Consider the following 21170-nt stretch of genomic DNA (forward strand, 5'->3'; position numbering starts at 1 on the left):
GAGACTGTTTTGGCACAAATTGCCATTTTTATAACACGACAGAATATAATTCACGAAGTACCAAGACCAAATGCCTATTAGGCCTACTACAAGCAAAAAGCTTTATGTTATGAAATAAGTTTCACATTTCATTCATACGCACCAGTTTCTCAAGTATGAGATCGAAAAGTAATATTACGAAATTTTTATATAAATTTGGAATCGTCTTATGCTTCCATAACTTGTGTGATGTCCCTGTTTCTTCTCCTTCCTTGTTCAAACAAACAATCTTGTCATCACCAATTCTGAAGTTATTCCTGCCATTTTCAAAATTTGTTAGCCAATTAACTTCACTAAACCTGCCAGAATCACAGGTTTAGTTAACCCGAGATTATTTTCCAGTTAGGCATTATTACGCGTTTGTATAACACGTTTTCCACTAGCCGGGGACTGTACTACTGGTCCTTACTAGTGTAGCGATCTGGCCAAAAATTTTCTGTCAAAATTTCATTTCCTCGGCTACACCGAGAAGATAACACGTAATCTTTCTCATCTGTTATTCCTGTCGGTCGTTTATTTCCATTCTGGTAGTCAGAATTTATGGATTTCTCTAGTAATTATAACAACTCTGATCATTCACAAGCCCAATCAACCACATAATCAGACAGCGGTTGGCATTCATCCGTTCGGCTTTACTCCACTCAGCTCGTATAGCCCCATCCCTTTTTGTCTGCGGAAAGCTTATTTCTAGATGTGACAACAATTCTCCTGACAGACACATCATGTACGCTATGCATGCATTCAAAAATCAACTTATGATTCATTCAGAAATCAACTTAAAATGTGTTAAAAAAAAATGTTCAAAAACCTGCAGGGATGCATTTCAAAATCATACGAATAACCGATCAACAAACGTGTGCCGAATGCTAGGCGCTTTGTGAAACCAGATTTTTTCCCCCTCAAGAATATGAATTTGGCGCCTCCTTTTCCCGGTAGCATCTAGCTGCGGCCGCTTGCACAGCCAACAGCCACGTTCCTGTAGCCAGAAGCAGGAGAATCTACTACTCAAACGCAACTCAACTGCGCAGCGTGAGCCCGCTCTTAACTGCTAAAACGAATCTAATGTAAACAGTTGTGACTTCACACTCATCAGAGGTAATTTGTTGTTTTGAAGCATTGCATAGTCTTCCTAAAGCCTTTGACACATTTTGCAGTTGGCAGACGCTTGCATGAGCACTGTGTGTGTCATCGTATATAGCGCATTTCCTTTGCAATTTAAGTGTTTTTCTCTTGTTTATGTTTTATTGTTGAAGTATTATTATGTAATAGCGGGGTACAGTAATATCCTTTGTTAGAGTATCAGTTCTTACAGTCAAAATTACAAAAATTAAACTGAAAACTAAAACAACGAAAAATTCCTGGAATTATAAAAAAAAAAAAAATCCCGGGTTTTTCCCGGATCTCCCGGGTCGTATACACCCTATAATATGACCAAAAACACATATCTCAATGTCACTACTTATTGCTATATTTACCTTTGCTTAAAATAATAATGTTATTTGAACAACAAACTTTTTGTATTGTCCTGACAGAGATGCACAGCTATTCAGTCTTCAAAGTTCAGATGTGGGGTTTCACTGAAGTGGTCAAAGAAAAGTGGAACAGAACAACATGCACATCTGACTGACATGAACTTTTCACATTCAACTTCACTTCTGGATCCAGGCAACTCAATCTCAAATGTCATACCAATTAAGTTTTCATATTTTAAAAAAAAACAAATATGCTGTAACTTACCAAACGAGAGAGTGTTGGTATGTTGATAGAGACAATAAAAAACACACAAACAAATTTCAAGCTTTCACAACCACAGGTGGCTTCATCAGGAAAGAGGGAAGGAGAGGGAAAGACGAAAGGATGTGGGTTTTAAGGGAGAGGGTAAGGAGTGATTCCAATCCACATCCTTTCGTCTATCCCTCTCCTTCCCTCTTTCCTGATGAAGCAACCTTGGGTTGCGAAAGCTTGAAATTTGTGTGTGTGTGTGTGTGTGTTCTATTGTATCTATCAACATACCAACGCTCTCTCGTTTGGTAAGTTACAGCATCTTTGTTTTTTTTTATATATATATATATATATATATATATATATATATATATATATCTCCCACGTGGAATGTTTCCCTCTATTATATTCATATCAATTAAGTTTTCACATTGGTAAGTCAGTGTCATAACCCGCCTTTTACCAAGAATACTCTAACATATGCTTGTACCTCAATATGGGAAGGTATATTGTTCCGTTCCATTCTGATTTCACCAATTCAGCACTATCATGTCAGTTGTTCACACAGTGTAATCACTTTAAGCAGAGCAAAATATAGCAGTAAGTCATGACACTGAAATATTTGTGGGTTTGGTCCTATTATAATGATACTCTGTTGCTTTGCAATGTCAAAAATCCTCTCTTTACACCTCGAATATGTGATCACTCACATACATCTCATGGTAAGACATGCTGTTTTGCATGCAAATGGGTCACTACAACTATTTTTAGGATGAGCGATTTATATTCAAAGCACATTTTTGTTTGGTTATGAGTGTTTGAGATCGCACACTTCTCTCGTGAGATGTAATAGGTGATCCAGTACGTGCTTCTTGGCATTTCTCAGAAATCGGAGGTACGAAATTTTAAGAGCCTGTCTAATGCCATTCGAGAGTGACAGCTGAAAAGCAGTGGTGTCGGCACTACCAGCTAAGGCGGCAGGCTACAAGTCTGTCCTTACAGCTCCTGAATCTTGTAATCATCTTTTCTTTTTCCGCACCCCCCCCCCCCCCCCCATTTGTCTTCCACTCAACACTTTTATCACTACAATAAATCTTGTTTCTTTGAAGAGTAATAATGATGATGATGATGATGATAGCACGGTTTAACCAAGATGCAATAAGGAATCATTATGAGATAAATGATTATTTTATTGATGTGTCCATATTTGTATTGTAGTGAAGTCATACAAGAAAATTGAAGTCCCCTGCTCACTTCTGTCTGTATCTCTGGGCTAATCTCAGGAACAGTGGGAAGGATTTTGATCTGCTTTTGATAGACAAGGAAGATTGTGTGTATAATTTTACATATATTTCATGGAATCTGGCTGAACTATGATGAAGTCCACTGCCACTGTGAAAACAACAGCACTGCCATCAAACAGTACAGCTGCTGCAACTCCAGACAACAGCAAAGTTTGAACACAATCCGAGTTGTGCCCAGTGGTCTACCAAGAAAGTGTGTGCTCGAAAATGAAAAGGTCACGGCATCAATTCTCGGTCAAATTGAAACAAAGGAGGTGGATTCTTTCCCCATTATACTTTTCAACCCCCACCCACAATTTGCTTTTGCAAATATTTCGATAGTGTTATTTTTATAACAGATGCACAGTAAGAAAATCTTCAATATTAACTGAAGGTTTAGCCAACTTAACTCTATTATCCATTACATTCTTTTGGTTAATAAGAGCTCATGAATATAATTTGTTTACCTAAAAACCATGCTAATTACGAATATCAGTATCACAGAACTTCTCACTCATTGTTCATATGTAAACACATATTTGATTGCTAACTTCCTAATAAAGTAAATCAAAAGTATATATATGCTAGTTATGCAGCTAGTGAAAAAAATATGTTAGAAAATCTTGCATTCATTTAGTTTGACAGTAATCAGCATCCTTAGTCCAAACATTGTTATCACAATAGAATCTCATATTTTGGCAAACTAGACAGCATAAGTAAATAGCAACTATTGTTATACCTAAAAGTTCACATCCAGAAGAATCTCTCTCCACTATCAGTTAACCCAAAATGTTAATTTTGAACTGTAGCTTGTAAAACTCCAGCGAACAATAGCTAAATATAATTCTAATTACTGTAATCTTATAAAACAGAGGTGGTTGCGAGTCATTTCAGTCAGTCAGCAAAAGGTTATGATGCGAGCAAGGTCTGTGGCCAAAATTACTGCACAGTGTTTGCAGACAAGTTAACACAAATTACAACTAGTACACGGTACAAGGTTTTCTCTAAATTTTGTATCCGAGAGATCATTTTGCAATCCAGCGAGCGTTTTTGGTGATTAACAGGACAGTAAATATGTAATTATTATTATGGACTTTGGCAAACTTCAATAATGATCGGCTACTGTGTTGTTATGATACAACTTACCTATTCGGAAGGACAGTGTAACCCGTGAACGTATTAATGGTTTACTTGTCACACATTAATTATTGTGAATCAGTACATCTCGTTAGGTTACTGCGCTCGAACAATTGTCGTCATTATGGGACACCAACCGAGTGTAGTACGTGACTAACCATTTAGCTAGGCATAGATTATGTTAGATGAGACATAATCTGGCTATAAACAGAATGTGACCCAACGTCAAAGTGCAATTAAAGTATTTAAACTGTGAACTTCATGTGGACACATTATTTAAAATAGCCTAATTCACAACTAGTTTCCAGCCAGATTCAATGGAGGCGCAACTACCAATGCCGAATTAGCACAGTAAAGAATGTAAAGTTACAGGACCGTGGATTTTTCACTGTATTTTCACCTAAAATTCACCTCTCTATTACGCGGACATTAGCCAGAAGCAGAACATGGTTCGAATTCCATGTTAAACTGTAGATGGCACTTTTAAGAGCAGAATCAAAGTCAGAAATATGGTCCACTGGAAACATCGTGGATCAGAACCCCAGGAGTACCAAGAATTTTTTTTTCTTTATTTTTAACCTACCAATCATCTCTCAATGATATGGATTCAGCACAAATTAAATGTGTTACAGATTCCACATTAAACTATAGCCACTTCTCCCAGTTGCATAACTGGCTAGGGGGAACCAGACAAAAGAATCTATACATAAATAGATACGTTCTCCTTCTTGTGCATTAAAGTCACTTAGAGCCTTTTTCTGCCTACACAGGAACGCTTATCCCAAGAAATTTTGTAGGGATTTTGATACAGTTTTTGCTAATAGATATTTCAATTCACTAGGAACATTCATGCACATAATTTACAAATTTTTGGTGCGAACTGTCTGAACTAAGATAAATTAGTCCTCCAACTATGTTTCTCTATTTGTATGTGAAGGCTACTGCCCAAAACTAACATATGAATTTTAATATTCACAGCACACTGGTGCGACTGTCATATTGACAAATGAGCAGCCACAGAGCCTTTGATGTAAGGCTCACATTGTTAGCGGGTTGCAGTTGGGCAGTCAGTTCCCACTTCAGGCACTGGAGTATGACAGCAAGTGGTGTGGGCTGCTCAAATCCCTTAATTTATAAGAAACTGTTGGTGTCCAGATACCTAATGTCGATCTCTGATTTTTATTCGTAACTCTACACGGTGAACCGTGAACCAAATTACTGTTATGTCAGAGTAATGGTCCGGCAGTAGATATTAAGTGACTAAGAGTTACCCATTGATGTTTGGTGAGAGATTAGAGAGAAGAGAGAGAGAGAGAGAGAGAGAGAGAGAGAAGAGAGAGACTGGAAAGAAGTAGGGTCAGACAGACTCATGGTCCCCTGCCATAGAAGGTCACACTAACACCACTGCTCAACAGCTGGTATTGTTGTATGGTCCTTGACAGGCTCACAGAATTCAGGATCTCAATTTCTCGGAAAGGCTTGAGAAGCATATTCTATTACAGCAGCATTTGCTACTTCTCAGAATGTACTACAACTGTGTGAAAGATAAGCCAAACTGGTGAACGATCATAAGTATGTGGTTTAGCTGGAAAAAAATTACCAGACTGCTTTTTGATAGGGACGAGGTCAGACACCATACTGACAAGTCACGTGATTTCTCCCCTTTCCATTCCCTCTGCCCATTCACCTGTTGACCCCTCAGTCAGGCTGTGTCCTTTGTCTGTGTTAGACTGCATACCTGCATCCCATCCATAAAACCATTAGTGTTTTGAAAGAGCAATAGATTACTGTGAAATTTTTAGTAAAACTTGGAATGGCCAGCACAGAGGCTCATTCCCTGTTGAAACAAGTGTACTTGGGGGCACCCAAAAAAAAAAACCACAGGAGTAACACTGCCACATGTGGAGATTCTGTAGTACGCACTTCTGCTGCTAGGCGTGCAAAGCACAACTCATTGTCAGTTCAGTGCCACCTGTGATGTAGATCTGGCTTGTTATCTTCATCTGCAGTGACTGTTTTTGCTAGCGTTGTTTAATTCTTGTTTCTTTTTTGTGATGGCAGCTGTGAACTTTGTTTCCTACTCAGTAAAAATGCTGTTGTAAGTGCCTTAATGTTGGAAACAACTTCAAGTGTAGATTTATTCCATAAAGACCAACAGATGGGTATTAGTGCAATCGCTGATATTGTAAGATTCAACTAAGGAACAGATCGCCAGATTTTACACAAACATTCCCACATGAAGGAATTTTGTTCAAAAATGTGGGCGAAGAACCCGATGCACGGACAGAAAGAGCCTCAAATGATCATTTGTGATGAAATTCTGAAAACTATAAACAAAGAGTCAAAATTTATCAAAAAGTAATAATGTGACGAATTCTGGTTTTTCAGTTGCAATACGGAGACTAACTGGAAGAGCCTCAACTCACCAAAAGAATACTTTAATGTCAAAATCAAAATTCAAAATGACAACAATTGTGTTTTTCGACACCTAAGGGATTGTGTACACGAATCGGGTGCCTGGAGGTCAAACTGTAATTAAGGAATATTACTTCCAAGACCTATCTACACACTGTTAACAAGCTAGAAGAAAGCGACCTGAGTCCTGGAAAAACAAGTTGCAAATACTCCATTGAAACAACGCCTACGCCCGTAGGCGCATACTGCACTGGTTGTCAAATCACTTTTGGCTTGACACACGACACCTGTGTGGACCACCCTCCTGCTCACCGGGTCTCACTCATCGCAGTTTTTTTCTGTTCCGGCGAGTGAAATACACACTGACAGGAGTGAAGCTTGGGACAGTCAAAATCATGAAAGAAAAAGCAATGGAGATTGAACTAATTTGAGCAATGGAAAATTCAAAATAGCAGTGTAAGGATCATAAAAACGAGTATTTTGAATGGCTTCATTTGGTTGTGAAAATGTACAAATAATGAATGTTGCATCATTAATCTCATTATTTGTCAGCCAAACCTCATATGCTTCCCACATCAGACCCCAGGCTGAGAGAGACCCACGTGCAATGAGAACAAAGGGAGGCATCTATAAAATTTCAAATAGTTACTGTAGGTGAAAATATCGTAAAAATAGCCAGGTATCTCAGCATAGCTGAGGCCGACTCACCTTGCCTCTGCTGCCCCTCGGGCCACGGCTGCCCCTGCCTCCCCTGGCCCTCGCCGGCACGTCCCCCGTCGCGTCTTCCTTCGAGACTCCTCTGGCTGCACGGCCTCTCCCACGAGGACGCGGACTTCCACGCGATCCGCGCCCTCTAGACTCCTTTCCGCCAAAACCAAAAATGGCTCCACTGCCATCGTCGTCGCTGCCCGAAGAGATGGCATCGTTTCTGTCTTCGTCAGAATTATTTTGCATTCGTGATGCCATCAGCTGAGAATTCCGCTCTTCGGCTTCCAGCACTTCTTTCACCTACAACATCAATGGCACATTACTCTAAAACACACGCCTGTATGAGCGAAGATGAGCATGTGCATGTGTATCTGTGTGTGTGTGTGTGTGTGTGTGTGTGTGTGTGTGTGTGTGTGTCAGGGAGGGGGGAGGTGGGGGGAGGTGGGGGGGGGGGGGGCACTCACGCTAACAAGTTGGGCTCCTCCTTTGCAGCTGTTCCCAGGAGAGATTACCTGACCCAGGGCATTCACAAACTGTGTAAATCCTCCACTTACATGAACTTCCATAGTGATCCCGTCTCAGAAGTCCAGCATAACCTCAAATCACAGCTTGAATTTCTGTGTCCATCCAAGAGTCTCTCCTCCAAATCCATTTTAACAAATACAGTTATATGCATTACCAACCACAGTGGCACTGAATTGAAGATGCAACATGTTATCTTCAATGGAAAGTCACTGATAGAGGCAGAAGTAACTTCAGCCATGACCCAGGGAATTGTCTTGGGATCCTCGTCGTTCATTTGTGTATTAACCCTTGACTACTGCGTACAAGTTAACTTGTCACACTGCACTGCTCCCCAGGTGCTGAGGATGTGTGTAAACACTATCGATGTGTTTACAGGTCCCGTTCCAAAGACCTCTCATTTCTACGGACGAGTTGCTTCCATTTCTCAGTGAATAAAAAAACGAACAATAATAATGATTGCACTTTTCATGTGCAAGGACCCAGATGGGCACGTTCCACATGATCATCTGCCAGATATGGAAAGCAGTAACTCAAGAATGGAACGAGATATAATTCTGCTCTCAATTTTAAGTAAAATTTTGATATCTTATCCCGTTCCTGGCACAGCACTGATTGAACTAAACTCAACCATATGCTAGGATTACTCAATTCGTCCGTAACTATGCAAACTTATAATTTTGTGCACTGTTTTACTCAATTTGATGCAGCACATTAACTGTAATAAATAACGAAAATAAATTCAGTCCTTCGCTGGGCAAAGATATCAGATTGTAAGATGTGCAAATATTGGATTTTTCACCAAATAGGCTTCTTAAAATTGGGCGATAAGTGTTTCATAGTGGATGCAACATCGTCTCTCAGCACAGGTAGCAGCATTTGGCAAGCAGTACAGTGACAACAAAGGGGCACTCGGCAGAGAATGCTGAGAGGACGTCTGTAGCAGCAAAAGGGTTAATGACCTGGCAGGTGATATTGAAAGCAACCTCACAAATACACCTACATTCATTGCCAATGTTGCTAACATGTGCTCGTGCTATGGTGCTCAATTCAGCAGTATGAGGGGGTTCCAATCCCGATGGTGGAAAGTTGTCATTGCCAATATTTGATTGGCAAGGAGAGGAGAGGTGGTGTACGGTTCACAGTCATCTGTCTTTGTGCCAATTTCCCAGACTTTTTTTTTTTGTTTTGGTTTTAGGGCGCAAAACTGCTATGGTCATTAGCGCCCGGTCCGTGACTTAGGAAACAGTAAAAAACCGAAAATGGAAATCAGCGGCAATGGGAACGAAACTCATAAAATTGGAGAAACGAAAAGCAGAAGGAAGGCTTAAAAATCCACTACAGATAGGGGTGGTTGTCCCCAAAAAAAGCTTCAAATGACTGACGTCATTTCACTGGCACTAATAAACTCGAGAACGCGATCGGCTGAGCGCGTGTCATCTGCTAAAATCGACGATATATCAGGCGATAGCTGTAGACGGGAGTGTAATGGATTAAAATAGGGGCACTCAATTAAAAGGTGTCTTACCGTCCACAGCTGAGAGCAGTGGGGACAGAGTGGGGGAGGATCGCTGCTTAAAAGATGTCGATGGCTAAAAAGACAGTGCCCTATCCGGAGTCTAGTTAAAATTACCTCCTCCCGACGACGCGTTCGGGAGGAAGAGGTCCAAGCACAAGGAAGAGCTTTCACGTCCCGCAATTTATTATGGGGAAGTGTCGACCAATGTGCGTGCCATAAATGAAGAACACGATGACATAAAACGCTCCGTAGATCGGCGAAGGGAATCGATTAAATAGCTGGCCGAAGAAGAGAGACTGCAGCCTTGGCTGCAATATCGGCCGCCTCATTTCCACAGATACCAACGTGTCCTGGGAGCCAGAGGAACGCCACCGAGACACCCCCCAGGTGGAGCAAGCGCAGACAGTCCTGAATCCGGTGGACCAGAGGGTGCACAGGGTAAAGAGCTTGGAGACTGAGGAGAGAGCTGAGAGAATCTGAGCAGATAACGTACTGTATCCGCTGATGGCGGCGGATGTAGTGGACAGCCTGGAGAACAGCGTAAAGCTCCGCAGTATAAACCGAACACTGGTTGGGAAGCCGGAAGTGATTTGGGGTGTCGCCAACAATATAGGCACTCCCTACACCACGATGCTTTCGAGCCGTCGGTGTAAATAAATGTGGCTTCTGTCATTTGTGCACATAGAGCAGCAAATGCCCGACGATAAACAAGTGAAGGGGTACCTTCCCTGGGAAATCAACAAAGGTCACGGAGCAGGTAGATCCGGGGACGGAGCCAGGGCGGTGCTGTACCCCAAGTTGTCAAGAAGGTTTTAGGAAAGTGGAAGGAAAGAGAATGGAGCAGTTGACGGAAGCGGACTTCCGGTGGTAGTAGGGAGGAGGGGCGGCCGGCGTATCCTACATCAAAGGAGGCGTCGAAAAAAATGTCATGGGCTGGATTAGCAGGCATGGAAGACAGATGGCTAGCATAATGACTCAGAAGGACTGCTCGCCGATTGGACAGCGGAGGTTCAGCAGTCTCAGCATAAAGGCTTTCCACAGGGCTGGTGTAAAAAGCTCCAGACACTAAACGTAATCCACGGTGGTGGATAGAGTCGAGATGCCGAAGAATAGACGGCCGAGCAGAGTAGACTATGCTTCCATAGTCCAATTTCAAGCGCGCTAAGGTGCAATAGAGGCGGAGAAGGACCACTCGGTCCGCTCCCCAGGAGGTACCATTCAGGACACGGAGGGTGTTGAGGGATCGCAGACAGCGAGCCGAAAAATAGGAAACATGGGAGGACGAGCACAGTTTTCTGTCAAACATAAGACCCCAGAATTTAGCGACGTCTGAAAACGGAAGGTTGACAGGACCTAGATGTAAGGAGGGCGGAAGAAACGCCTTACGTCACCAAAAATTAACACAAACAGTCTTACTGGGAGAAAAACGGAAGCCGGTTTCGATGCTCCAAGAGTGGAGGCGATCGAGACAGCCTTGAAAACGTCGTTCAAGAAGGCTGGTCCGTTGAGAGCTGTAGTAGATCGCAATATCGTCCACAAAGAGGGAGCCCGAGACATCAAGAAGGAGACAATCCATAATTGGATTTATGGCAATGGATAACAGTACAACACTCAGCACGGAGCCCTGGGGTACCCCGTTTTCTTGGGAGAAAGTACGGGAGAGAGTAGTGTTCACCCGCACCCTAAATGTGCGCTCTGCCATAAATTCGTGAAGAAAAAGGGGCAGCCGACCTCGAAAAGCCCAAGAGAACAGTGTGCGGAGGATGCCTGTCCTCCAACAGCTATCGTATGCTCTCTCCAGATCAAAAAATATTGCTACTGTTTGGCACTTCCGGAGAAAATTGTTCATGATATAAGTGGAGAGAGCAACAAGATGGTCAACTGCAGAACGATGCTTTCGGAATCCGCATTGGGCAGGTGTTAAAAGACTGCGGGATTCCAGCCACCAAGCTAAACGGTAATTCACCATACGCTCCAAAACCTTACAGACACTACTCGTGAGAGAAATGGGGCGATAGCTAGAGGGGAGATGTTTGTCCTTTCCAGGTTTCGGAACAGGAACGACGATAGCTTCCCGCCATCGTCTGGGAAAAGTACTGTCGGTCCAAATTCGATTATAAAGGCGAAGGAGCTAACGCAGACTATGGGTTGATAAATGCAGCAACATTTGGACGTGGATACCATCCGGTCCTGGGGCGGAGGAGCGAGAAGAAGAGAGTGCATGTTGGAGTTCCCGCATGGAGAAAACAGTATTGTAGCTTTCGCGATTTTGAGAGGAGAAAGCAAGATGTCGCACTTCCGCTGCACGTTTCTTCAGGAGAAACGCTGGCGGGTAATTTGAAGAGCTCGAAATCTCAGCAAAGTGCTGACCCAATGAGTTAGAAATTGCGACGGGGTCCACTAATGTATCATGCACAACAGTGAGCCCAGAGACCGGGGAGAAAATAGGCGCGCCTGAGACCCGTCGAAGCCGACTCCAAACTTCCGAGGAGGGAGTGAAGGTGTTAAATGAGCTAATAAAGCATTTCCAGCTTGCCTTCTTGCTATCGTGGATGACACGACGGCATCGCGCACGGAACTGCTTATAGCGGATACAGTTGGCCAAAGTAGGATGGTGGCGGAAAACGCAGAGAGCACGTCGCCGCTCACGTATTGCGTCACGGCATGCCTCGTTCCACCAAGGAACTGGGGGGCGCCGGGGCAATTCGGAGGTGCGTGGTATTGAACGTTCCGCAGCTGTAAGAATAACGTCGGTAGTGTGTTTGACGTCATCGTCGACGCTGGGAAAGTGACAGTCATCGAATGTCGCTAGAGACGAAAAGTGTCCAATCGGCTTGGGCAAACTTCCAGCGTCGCGGGCGCATATATGGCAGTTGAGGCTGCAGTCTAAGGACACATGGAAAGTGGTCACTCGAATGTGTATCATCAAGGGCGAACCATTCGAAGCGCCGAGCTAGCAGAACAGTACCGACCGCAAGGTCCAAGTGAGATAAATTTGACGTGGAGGCAGACAAAAATGTAGGGACCCCAGTGTTGAGGCAAACTAGATCTGCTTGGTGGAAGACGTCTAGCAATAGTGAGCCACGTGGACAAGGATGTGGAGATCCCCAAAGGGGGTGGTGGGCATTGAAGTCCCCAACCAGCAAATAGGGGGGTGGAAGCTGACCAAGAAGATGAAGGAGATCAGCTCGTGCCATTGGTGTGGACGATGGAATGTATACAGTACAAAGAGAAAAGGGATATCCAGAAAGGGAAAGACGGACGGCGACAGCTTGGAAGGAAGTGTTTAAGTGGATTGGGTGATAATGGAGAGTATCATGGAGAAGAATCATGAGTCCTCCATGGGCTGGAGTGCCTTCAACAGAGGGGAGATCATATCGGACAGACTGAAAATGAGCGAGAACAAAGCGGTCATGGGGACGCAGCTTTGTTTCCTGAAGACAGAAGATGACCGGCGAGTAGGATCGTATGAGGACCGACAATTCAACCCAATTGGCTCGAATGCCGCAGATATTCCAGTGGATAATGGACATAGGGTGAACAGAAAATGGAGGAATGTGACCAAGGTCGCTGTCAACTCAACGACTGCTCAGAGCTTGCGACCGACAGCATGGAATGGCATTCAGCCAAAGGCAGAAGATCCTGATCCATAGGTTGTTCAGGGGCAGCTCCTGCCACCAGCGATTGGCCGGTTGATCGGCCGCCAGCAGTGCGCCTCGACGACAAGACGGCCGAGGGCGATTTCCGCCAGGTGGTGCTGTAGATGGGACACGCCTTGGCGGAGAAGGAGATGAACTGGGCTTCTTTGCAGCCTTGTTGGAAGTATGATGTTTAGATGAAGGAGGAACCGATGGGTGTGAAGTTGGGGTACGTAAAAAAATCTTCACGAGTATGCTCTTTTTTGGAAGTCTTGGTGTCTGACTTTTGGGCTCGAGATTTAGCAGAACCCGATGAAGGGTGAGCCATAGAGTGGGCAGGCGAAAGTGGTGAGGTCGAACGGGCGATCTTTGCGCTGGCCGATCTGACGACCGTGGCACTAAAGGTGAGGTCGCAAGTCTGCGTGGCCGCCTCCTTTGTTGGCCGAGGAGAGGCAAGGACAGTGCTGTATTTTCCTGTCTGAGGCACGGTGGGCTGTCGACTGGCGAATAATTTTCGAGCAGCAAAGGTCGACACCTTTTCCTTCACTCTGATTTCCTGAATGAGCTTTTCGTCCTTAAAAACGGGGCAATCTCGAGAGGAAGCAGCATCGTCACCCATACAGTTGATGCAGCGAGGGGATGGAGGTGGACAAGCACCCTCATGGGCATCCTTGCCACACGTAACACATTTGGCCGGATTGGAACAGGACTGGCTGGTGTGATTGAACTGCTGACACCGAAAGCAACGCGTAGGGTTTGGGACGTAAGGGCGAATGGAAATTCTCTCATAGCCTGCTTTGATTTTCGATGGGAGTTGAACTTTGTCAAATGTCAAGAAGACAGTGCGGGTTGGAATGATGTTCGTGTCAACCCTTTTCATAACTCTATGAACAGCCGTTACGCCCTGGTCAGACAGGTAGTGCTGAATTTCTTCGTGAGACAATCCATCGAGGGAGTGTGTATAAACGACTCCACGCGATGAATTTAAAGTACGGTGCGGTTCCACCCGGGCAGGGAAGGTGTGTAGTAGTGAGGTACGCAGCAATTTTTGTGCCTGGAGGGCACTGACTGTTTCTAGCAACAGGGTGCCATTCCGTAATCTGGAACAAGACTTTACAGGACCTGCAATTGCGTCGACACCTTTCTGAATAATGAAAGGGTTGACCGTGGAGAAGTCGTGACCTTCATCAGACCGAGAAACAACAAGGAACTGTGGCAACGATGGAAGAACTGTCTGTGGCTGAGACTCAGTGAACTTATGCTTGTGAGCAGACATAGTGGAAGGTCAGGAAACCATTGCAGAAGAATCCCCCATGATTACCGGCGTCTCCGATGGCGCGCTCCTCCCTTGTGGGGGGCCTCTCTGAGGGCACTCCCGCCTTAGGTGATTGTTCACACCTCAGGTCACACCTCCCGACAAACGGATGGAGGGACCAATCGGCACTTTCAGAAGGTATCAGCTCGGGTAATCACCCCTCCCTGGGCCTGGCCGTTACCAGGGGGTACGTACGTGTCCTACCTGTCTACCCGAGGCGGGGAATTACGCGTTACCCCGTCATCGGCTACGCATGGAAGTGCGTGGGTCGGCCTTCAGACACGCACAGGGAGGAAAAAAGAGAAAGGGAAAGGAAAGAAGAGGTGTTTCAAACGCCGCAGCGGAGAAAAGGGCAAAGAGAAGAGGGAAGGAAAAGAGAAGGACAGAGGAAGGACGAAGACTTGCAAGTGTAGAAAGCAAGGAATTTATAACAGTTTCGAGCGTCCGTCTCCGGACGTAGGCACAAACCATACTCCCAGAGGGGGAGAAAGGGAAGGAAAGAGCCAGAGGTGAGGGGGAGGGGGGTGAAGATGGGGGACGGGTAAGGATGCGGAAAGGGAAGGTATGCAGCCCGGAAAGGAAGGAGGGCCACATTAGCTCAGGGTCCCGTGCTCGCTACGCACGTATCCACAAAAGAGTTGTGGACCCCTGGGGGAAATTTCCCAGACTAAAGTCCAGACCTTGCTGCAGTGTCTTGCGAAGTGAAGGTGGGTCACTTTTGACAGTGACCTGTCTGTCGGTGCTCTTCGAGGGTAGGTTACGTGCCAGTACTGGGTCTCACCCCCTCCCTTCCTTTTGTCCACAAACTCATCTCAGTGATCCCCCGAGATGCAGTTACACAGAATACTTCATATCGGGTCAGCAAAAGTGATGGGAAAGTACTTCCACTAGCACTGATGTAAGATTCTCACACCCAATTCGCTGTACTTATTCCCCGATTATGTGGATGCTTCGATTTTTGATGAGATACGAGATATACAAGGTCTACCCAAAATTTTCAGGACTGGTGCTGCCACCCGTTGAATACCTTACCTTTGGACTAATGGTCACCACCACCCTTGAAGTAGTTCCCATTCGCACATACACACCAGTCCCAGCGCTTCTGCCACTGGTCGAATGTTTCCTGAAAGTACTGTTCTTTGAGGGTGTCTATCACCACCAGCAATGCTTCTTGATTTCTCTCTAGAGTGTCGAACTGACGGCCTGTGAACTTGAGTTTCAGTTTTGGGAATAGCGCGAAGTCACAAGGTGCCAAATCTGGCGAGTACGGTGGGTGGAGTGTAACCGCCATGTTTTTTGCCAAAAAGGTCCTGGTGAGCAAGGACGTGTGACAGGGCACGTTGATATGCTGCAGCAGCCAGTTCCTTTGATGCCAAAGTTTGGGCCGCTGTCGCTACATGTTCCACGGAGCCATCGCAAAACGTCACAGCAGTACATGGAATTCACTGTTTGGTTGGGTGGGACAAATTCTTTGTGCACAATGACCTCGGTATCAAAGAAAACGATGATCACGCTCTTCACCTGTCTCACTTTTTTGGGTCTTGGAGAGTCCGGGCTCTTCCACTGGGATGATTGTTGCTTTGTCTCTGGTCATAATCGTAAATCCAGCTCTCGTCGCCGGTGATAACCCGTGACAAGAAGGTTAGATCATCAGATGCGGTCTGACGAAGGTCCGTGCACACTTCAACACACTGTGCCTTCTGATCGGCAGTCAAGATCCTTGGCACAAATATTTCGGCAACAATGCATGCTCAATTCATCAGTCGACATTCATTGACATGTCCCATAACCAATACCCACTACATCCGCAAGGTCTCAAACGGTTTGATGTGATCCGCACAAACCAATTGCTGCAGTTTGGCAACAATGTCTGGCATTGTGCGGCTAACTGGCCTTCTGGTGTGAGCATCATCTACAGCGTCTGTACGGCCAGCCCTGAAGCAAACATGCAACTCAGACACACGCATATGGCTCATGCTCTGTCCAACAAACACTTGTTGAATCATTGAAAGGGTCTCCGTAGCACTTTTCCCGAGATTCGCACAGAATTTGATACACATGCACTGTTCTGTTCGCAGATCCATCGTAAAATCGCCACACACCAAACTCTGAGTAGTACGGAAATCACTGTGGACATGCAACACATCCTCCCAGCTGAATGCCACTCCGCACACTGACTCATCAGATATGCAGCTCTCGCCACCTAGCAGTGCAAAGATCTACTACTCCTACTTTCCAGATGGCAGCACCAGTCTGGAAAATTTTGTATTCTACCTCGTAATAAATACTGCTGACAAGAAAAAAGAACCTTTTGAAATGTGGCTTTACCCAAGAATGAAGAAATTAGATGTAGAACAGATAACCAACAAAGTAGTAGTAAATTGAACTGGGGAGGGAAAAAAAAGAGCGTTATGAAACAATTTGGCTAAAAGACAGGATGGAGGAAGGAGGGGGCGGAATTTTAGAGGGAGATCAAAGCTCAACAACAGTATGCAGGTTCGAAGAACACTGCACGAAGAACTGCATCAATACAGTCTTCTAACTGAAAACCACACTGGAAACATGGCCGAATGAATGCAACAAACAAAAATAAACTGTGTCACTCTTGTGGAAAGTTACAAGAGAGTGTCATACCTCTTTCATCTCCTCCTCTTGCTTCGCCTGCCTCTGCAGCCTGTAGTTCTCAATCTCTTCGTCGAGCTTGTCGCTGGCCACGTTCTTCTTGCCGAGGTACTCCAGAGTGCGCTTCACTTGGTGGCTGCAACATGTGAGCGATATCTTTAGAGTGTGTGATGGGCACTGCAACAGAGTTTGTACTGTTGTGAAACTTGCTGCCCGCTGGACAGAAAGGCAGGACGCAGCTACTGGCAGAACTAAAGCTGTGAGGACAGGGTGTGAGCCGTGTCCGGGCAGCTCTAGCTCAGCCAGTAAGGGCACCGACCACGAAAGGCGACATTCCGGTTTCGTGCACCCGTCTGGCACACAGTTTTGCTCTGTCACGAATTTTCAAGAAATTACACACTTTGCAGCAGAATGAAAGTTTCATTTTGTAAGGCAATGGTGTTTCACTTTCTCCGTTCAATTTTGTAGGGGATAAAACCACTATAAAATAGGTTAAAGCATTACACAATAAAAACAATCGAGCAACTGATTTTCCATGAAAGTAGATGGTGGAAATGATGCCACGTGGAAGTCACGTTGCTGCCTCTGGGCTGCACACAGCAATTAACGGTCTAGGAAGAGTCAGATCACTGCCAATCTCAATGTGAGGTGTCAGGAACCCATTTTAACAGGGACATTACACAGACAAACAATGCACAGACTCAAGAGGCTGACGGTGCTTCCCAGTGACTTTTGCCCATTTACTCACTGTATATACTATGTTGCCTTCCATTTAATCGACTTACTTGAAGATGTCCTTGATAGCGTTACGGTCGTCCTTCTCCACGTAGCGTGTGACAGCTTCGGTCAGGCCCCGGACCGATAAAACACGCAGCTTACCCTCGGGATTGACTTCTTCAAAATACTTCTGGACAAACGTCTCAATGTGCGTGTTGGACAGTAGTTCAGGCTACAAAACAGGACCATAACATTAGATTTCTAATAATGGACACGCTCAAACACAGATGGTACTGCCAAAAGACTTAGATCGTGTGGATTACAAAATTTTTCTTGACAAACTACAGTTTGTGGAATTAATGGCACCACTCTTGCATTCATTTTACCTTCATAACAGAACGAAAACGGTATGACAGAGACTTCATGGGCAAGAAACTAACCTCCGAATGGGGGAACATAACTAGGGACCACAGGGATCAGTAATGAGCTCACTCTTATTTCTAACCATATAAATGACCTTGGAACTACTGACGGCCTTGGGAAAGCCAGTCCTGACAAAACTCTGCCATCTGGTGAGCAAGATGTATGAAACAGGCGAAATACCCTCAGACTTCAAGAAGAATATAATAATTCCAATCCCAAAGAAAGCAGGTGTTGACAGAAGTGAGAATTACCGAACAATCAGTTTAATAAGCCACAGCTGCAAAATACTAACGCGAATTCTTTACAGACGAATGGAAAAACTAGTAGAAGCCGACCTCGGGGAAGATCAGTTTGGATTCCGTAGAAATACTGGAACACGTGAGGCAATACTGACCTTACGACTTATCTTAGAAGAAAGATTAAGGAAAGGCAAACCTACGTTTCTAGCATTTGTAGACTTAGAGAAAGCTTTTGACAATGTTGACTGGAATACTCTCTTTCAAATTCTAAAGGTGGCAGGGGTAAAATACAGGGAGTGAAAGGCTATTTACAATTTGTACAGAAACCAGATGGCAGTTATAAGAGTCGAGGGACACGAAAGGGAAGCAGTGGTTGGGAAGGGAGTAAGACAGGGTTGTAGCCTCTCCCCGATGTTATTCAATCTGTACATTGAGCAAGCAGTAAAGGAAACAAAAGAAAAATTCGGAGTAGGTATTAAAATCCATGGAGAAGAAATAAAAACTTTGAGGTTCGCCGATGACATCGTAATTCAGTCAGAGACAGCAAAGGACTTGGAAGAGCAGTTGAACGGAAAGAATGGTGTCTTGAAGGGAGGATATAAGATGAACATCAACAAAAGCAAAACGAGGATAATGGAATGTAGTCGAATTAAGTCTGGTGATGTTGAGGGTATTAGATTAGGAAATGAGACACTTAAAGTAGTAAAGGAGTTTTGCTATTTGGGGAGCAAAATAACTGATGATGGTCGAAGTAGAGAGGATATAAAATGTAGACTGGCAATGGCAAGGAAAGCGTTTCTGAAGAAGAGAAATTTGTTAACATCGAGTATAGATTTAAGTGTCATGAAGTCATTTCTGAAAGTATTTGTATGGAGTGTAGCCATGTATGGAAGTGAAACATGGACGGTTAATAGTTTGGACAGGAAGAGAATAGAAGCTTTCGAAATGTGGTGCTACAGAAGAATGCTGAAGATTAGATGGGTAGATCACATAACTAATGAGGAAGTATTGAATAGGATTGGGGAGAAGAGAAGTTTGTGGCACAACTTGACCAGAAGAAGGGATCGGTTGGTAGGACATGTTCTGAGGCATCAAGGGATCACCAATTTAGTATTGGAGGGCAGCGTGGAGGGTAAAAATCGTACGGGGAGACCAAGAGATGAATACACTAAGCAGATTCAGAAGGATGTAGGTTGCAGTAGGTACTGGGAGATGAAGAAGCTCGCACAGGATAGAGTAGCATGGAGAGCTGCATCAAACCAGTCTCGGGACTGAAGACCACAACAACAACAACAACAACAACAACAAATGACCTTCCAATAACTTTAAAGAGCAGTTAAAAAACTTCAATGTTTGCTGATGAAACAAGCATACTAAAGAAAAGTCCAAACTCACTTTAGCAGACACAGCTCAGATGAACCACCAGTAGAAGAGTTCGCGTAACAATTTAATTACCAATGAATCTCACAATGACTCTTAATATTCAATTTCAAACCAGAAATAGAATGACCTGGTAGTGCCAGAAGCAGACATTAAAAGTTGCACAGCAAATGCAACAAACTGTAAAATTCCTTGAAGTCCAGTTGGATAACATATTAAAATGAAGTTTACACATAAAGGAACTAATCACTTTCTTAGCAATACTGGAAATTCCTGGATGGAACAATACATAAAATAAGGGAAAAGCAACCACTCATCTATAGGGGACTGATGGGTGGAGCACAGGGAAACAAAATACAAAACAGCACTCACATTAGCATTTGAGCACTAGCTTTTTTCCAGCCAAAGTACACATATTCACACACACTACCATACAGACACCCAACCATGCACTCTCGTGACAACGGCAACACTGATTGTTGAAAGCAGCTGCCTGAGCTGGTGGAGGTGGGGAAGGGGTAAGGAAGGACACAGGTAGCGGGAAACAGGCAGGTCTTTCGACAGACAAGTCCACAACTGCACAACAAGACAAAAAGAATATGTAAAGTGTAAAACAAAAAGAGGTGCAGAATGAGGCAAAGGGATTGGGGTGGGGGTGGGGGGTGGGAAGTAGAATATGATGGAACTGAAGAGCGTGGGAAGCATGGTGATTCTATGAAAATGTGTTCCACTTTCAACCACTTAGGCTGACAAAAGAGGTTTGTGGAAACAAACCAGAGTTTTAAGTATCTACTGTGCACACCCTCGTTTGATGTACATGCAGACGGATGCAAAAGGAAGCTAGTATATCGACACGACACGACAGTAAATGAACACCTCCACTTGCTGGGGAGGCCTCCTTACGGTTTGGCGTTTCAGCTCGGTTGTGCCTTGTAAGCCACAGAGCAAAAAGTGCTGGTGATAATGTAGCTGAAGAAGTGTTATGAGAACTGTCGTTCAGTTATGTACTGTTCTATAATACACGGATACATGTTGTAACCTTTTATGAGCTACAATGTAAGAGAGAGTGTTCAACCACTGTTGTAACTGGAGCTGTACACGAAAAGAATTCCATGTAAAATAGAGAAGAGTTACTGCAAAGTTGTTTACGTCATTTAGTAGCTTCGACAGATCGGAGCTCTCTTCAAGCATCCGCCTCCACTGCAGAAAGTGAAGAAGTTACGCATCACAGTATAGTGGCACTGCATACCAGCTTCACAAAAGTAATTAACCTCAGGAATGACGACCATAAATTATTTATATGGTAAAGTTGGCACACACATGCAATCGGGTGAAGATGGAGTGGAACACATCACAACAAAAACCCCATCAAGTGACACTCCAAGGGGGAGAGGGAAAGAAGAGAGAAAGTGGGGTGGAAAAGGGGTTATGGAGGGGAGGAGAGGGGAGGGGGATGGAGGGGATGGGGGATGGAGGGGATGGGAGGGGAGG

The 21170-nt window shown here is 44.5% G+C and overlaps 1 protein-coding gene across 1 annotated transcript in view; it reads right to left on the reverse strand.

The window, feature by feature from the left end:
* LOC124717105 (double-strand break repair protein MRE11) overlaps positions 1-21170 on the reverse strand; it is a 138624-nt gene that overhangs the window by 29069 nt on the left and 88385 nt on the right. Inside the window, exons 9-11 of the mRNA XM_047243815.1 lie at positions 17706-17869; positions 16933-17056; positions 7305-7604 (exon numbers count right to left, since the gene is read on the reverse strand). Of these exons, the coding sequence (XP_047099771.1) occupies positions 7305-7604; positions 16933-17056; positions 17706-17869 (588 nt within the window). The remainder of the gene's footprint in view (positions 1-7304; positions 7605-16932; positions 17057-17705; positions 17870-21170) is intronic.

This window comes from Schistocerca piceifrons, chromosome 9 (genome assembly GCF_021461385.2).
Source record: "Schistocerca piceifrons isolate TAMUIC-IGC-003096 chromosome 9, iqSchPice1.1, whole genome shotgun sequence".
Lineage (NCBI taxonomy): Eukaryota > Metazoa > Arthropoda > Insecta > Orthoptera > Acrididae > Schistocerca > Schistocerca piceifrons.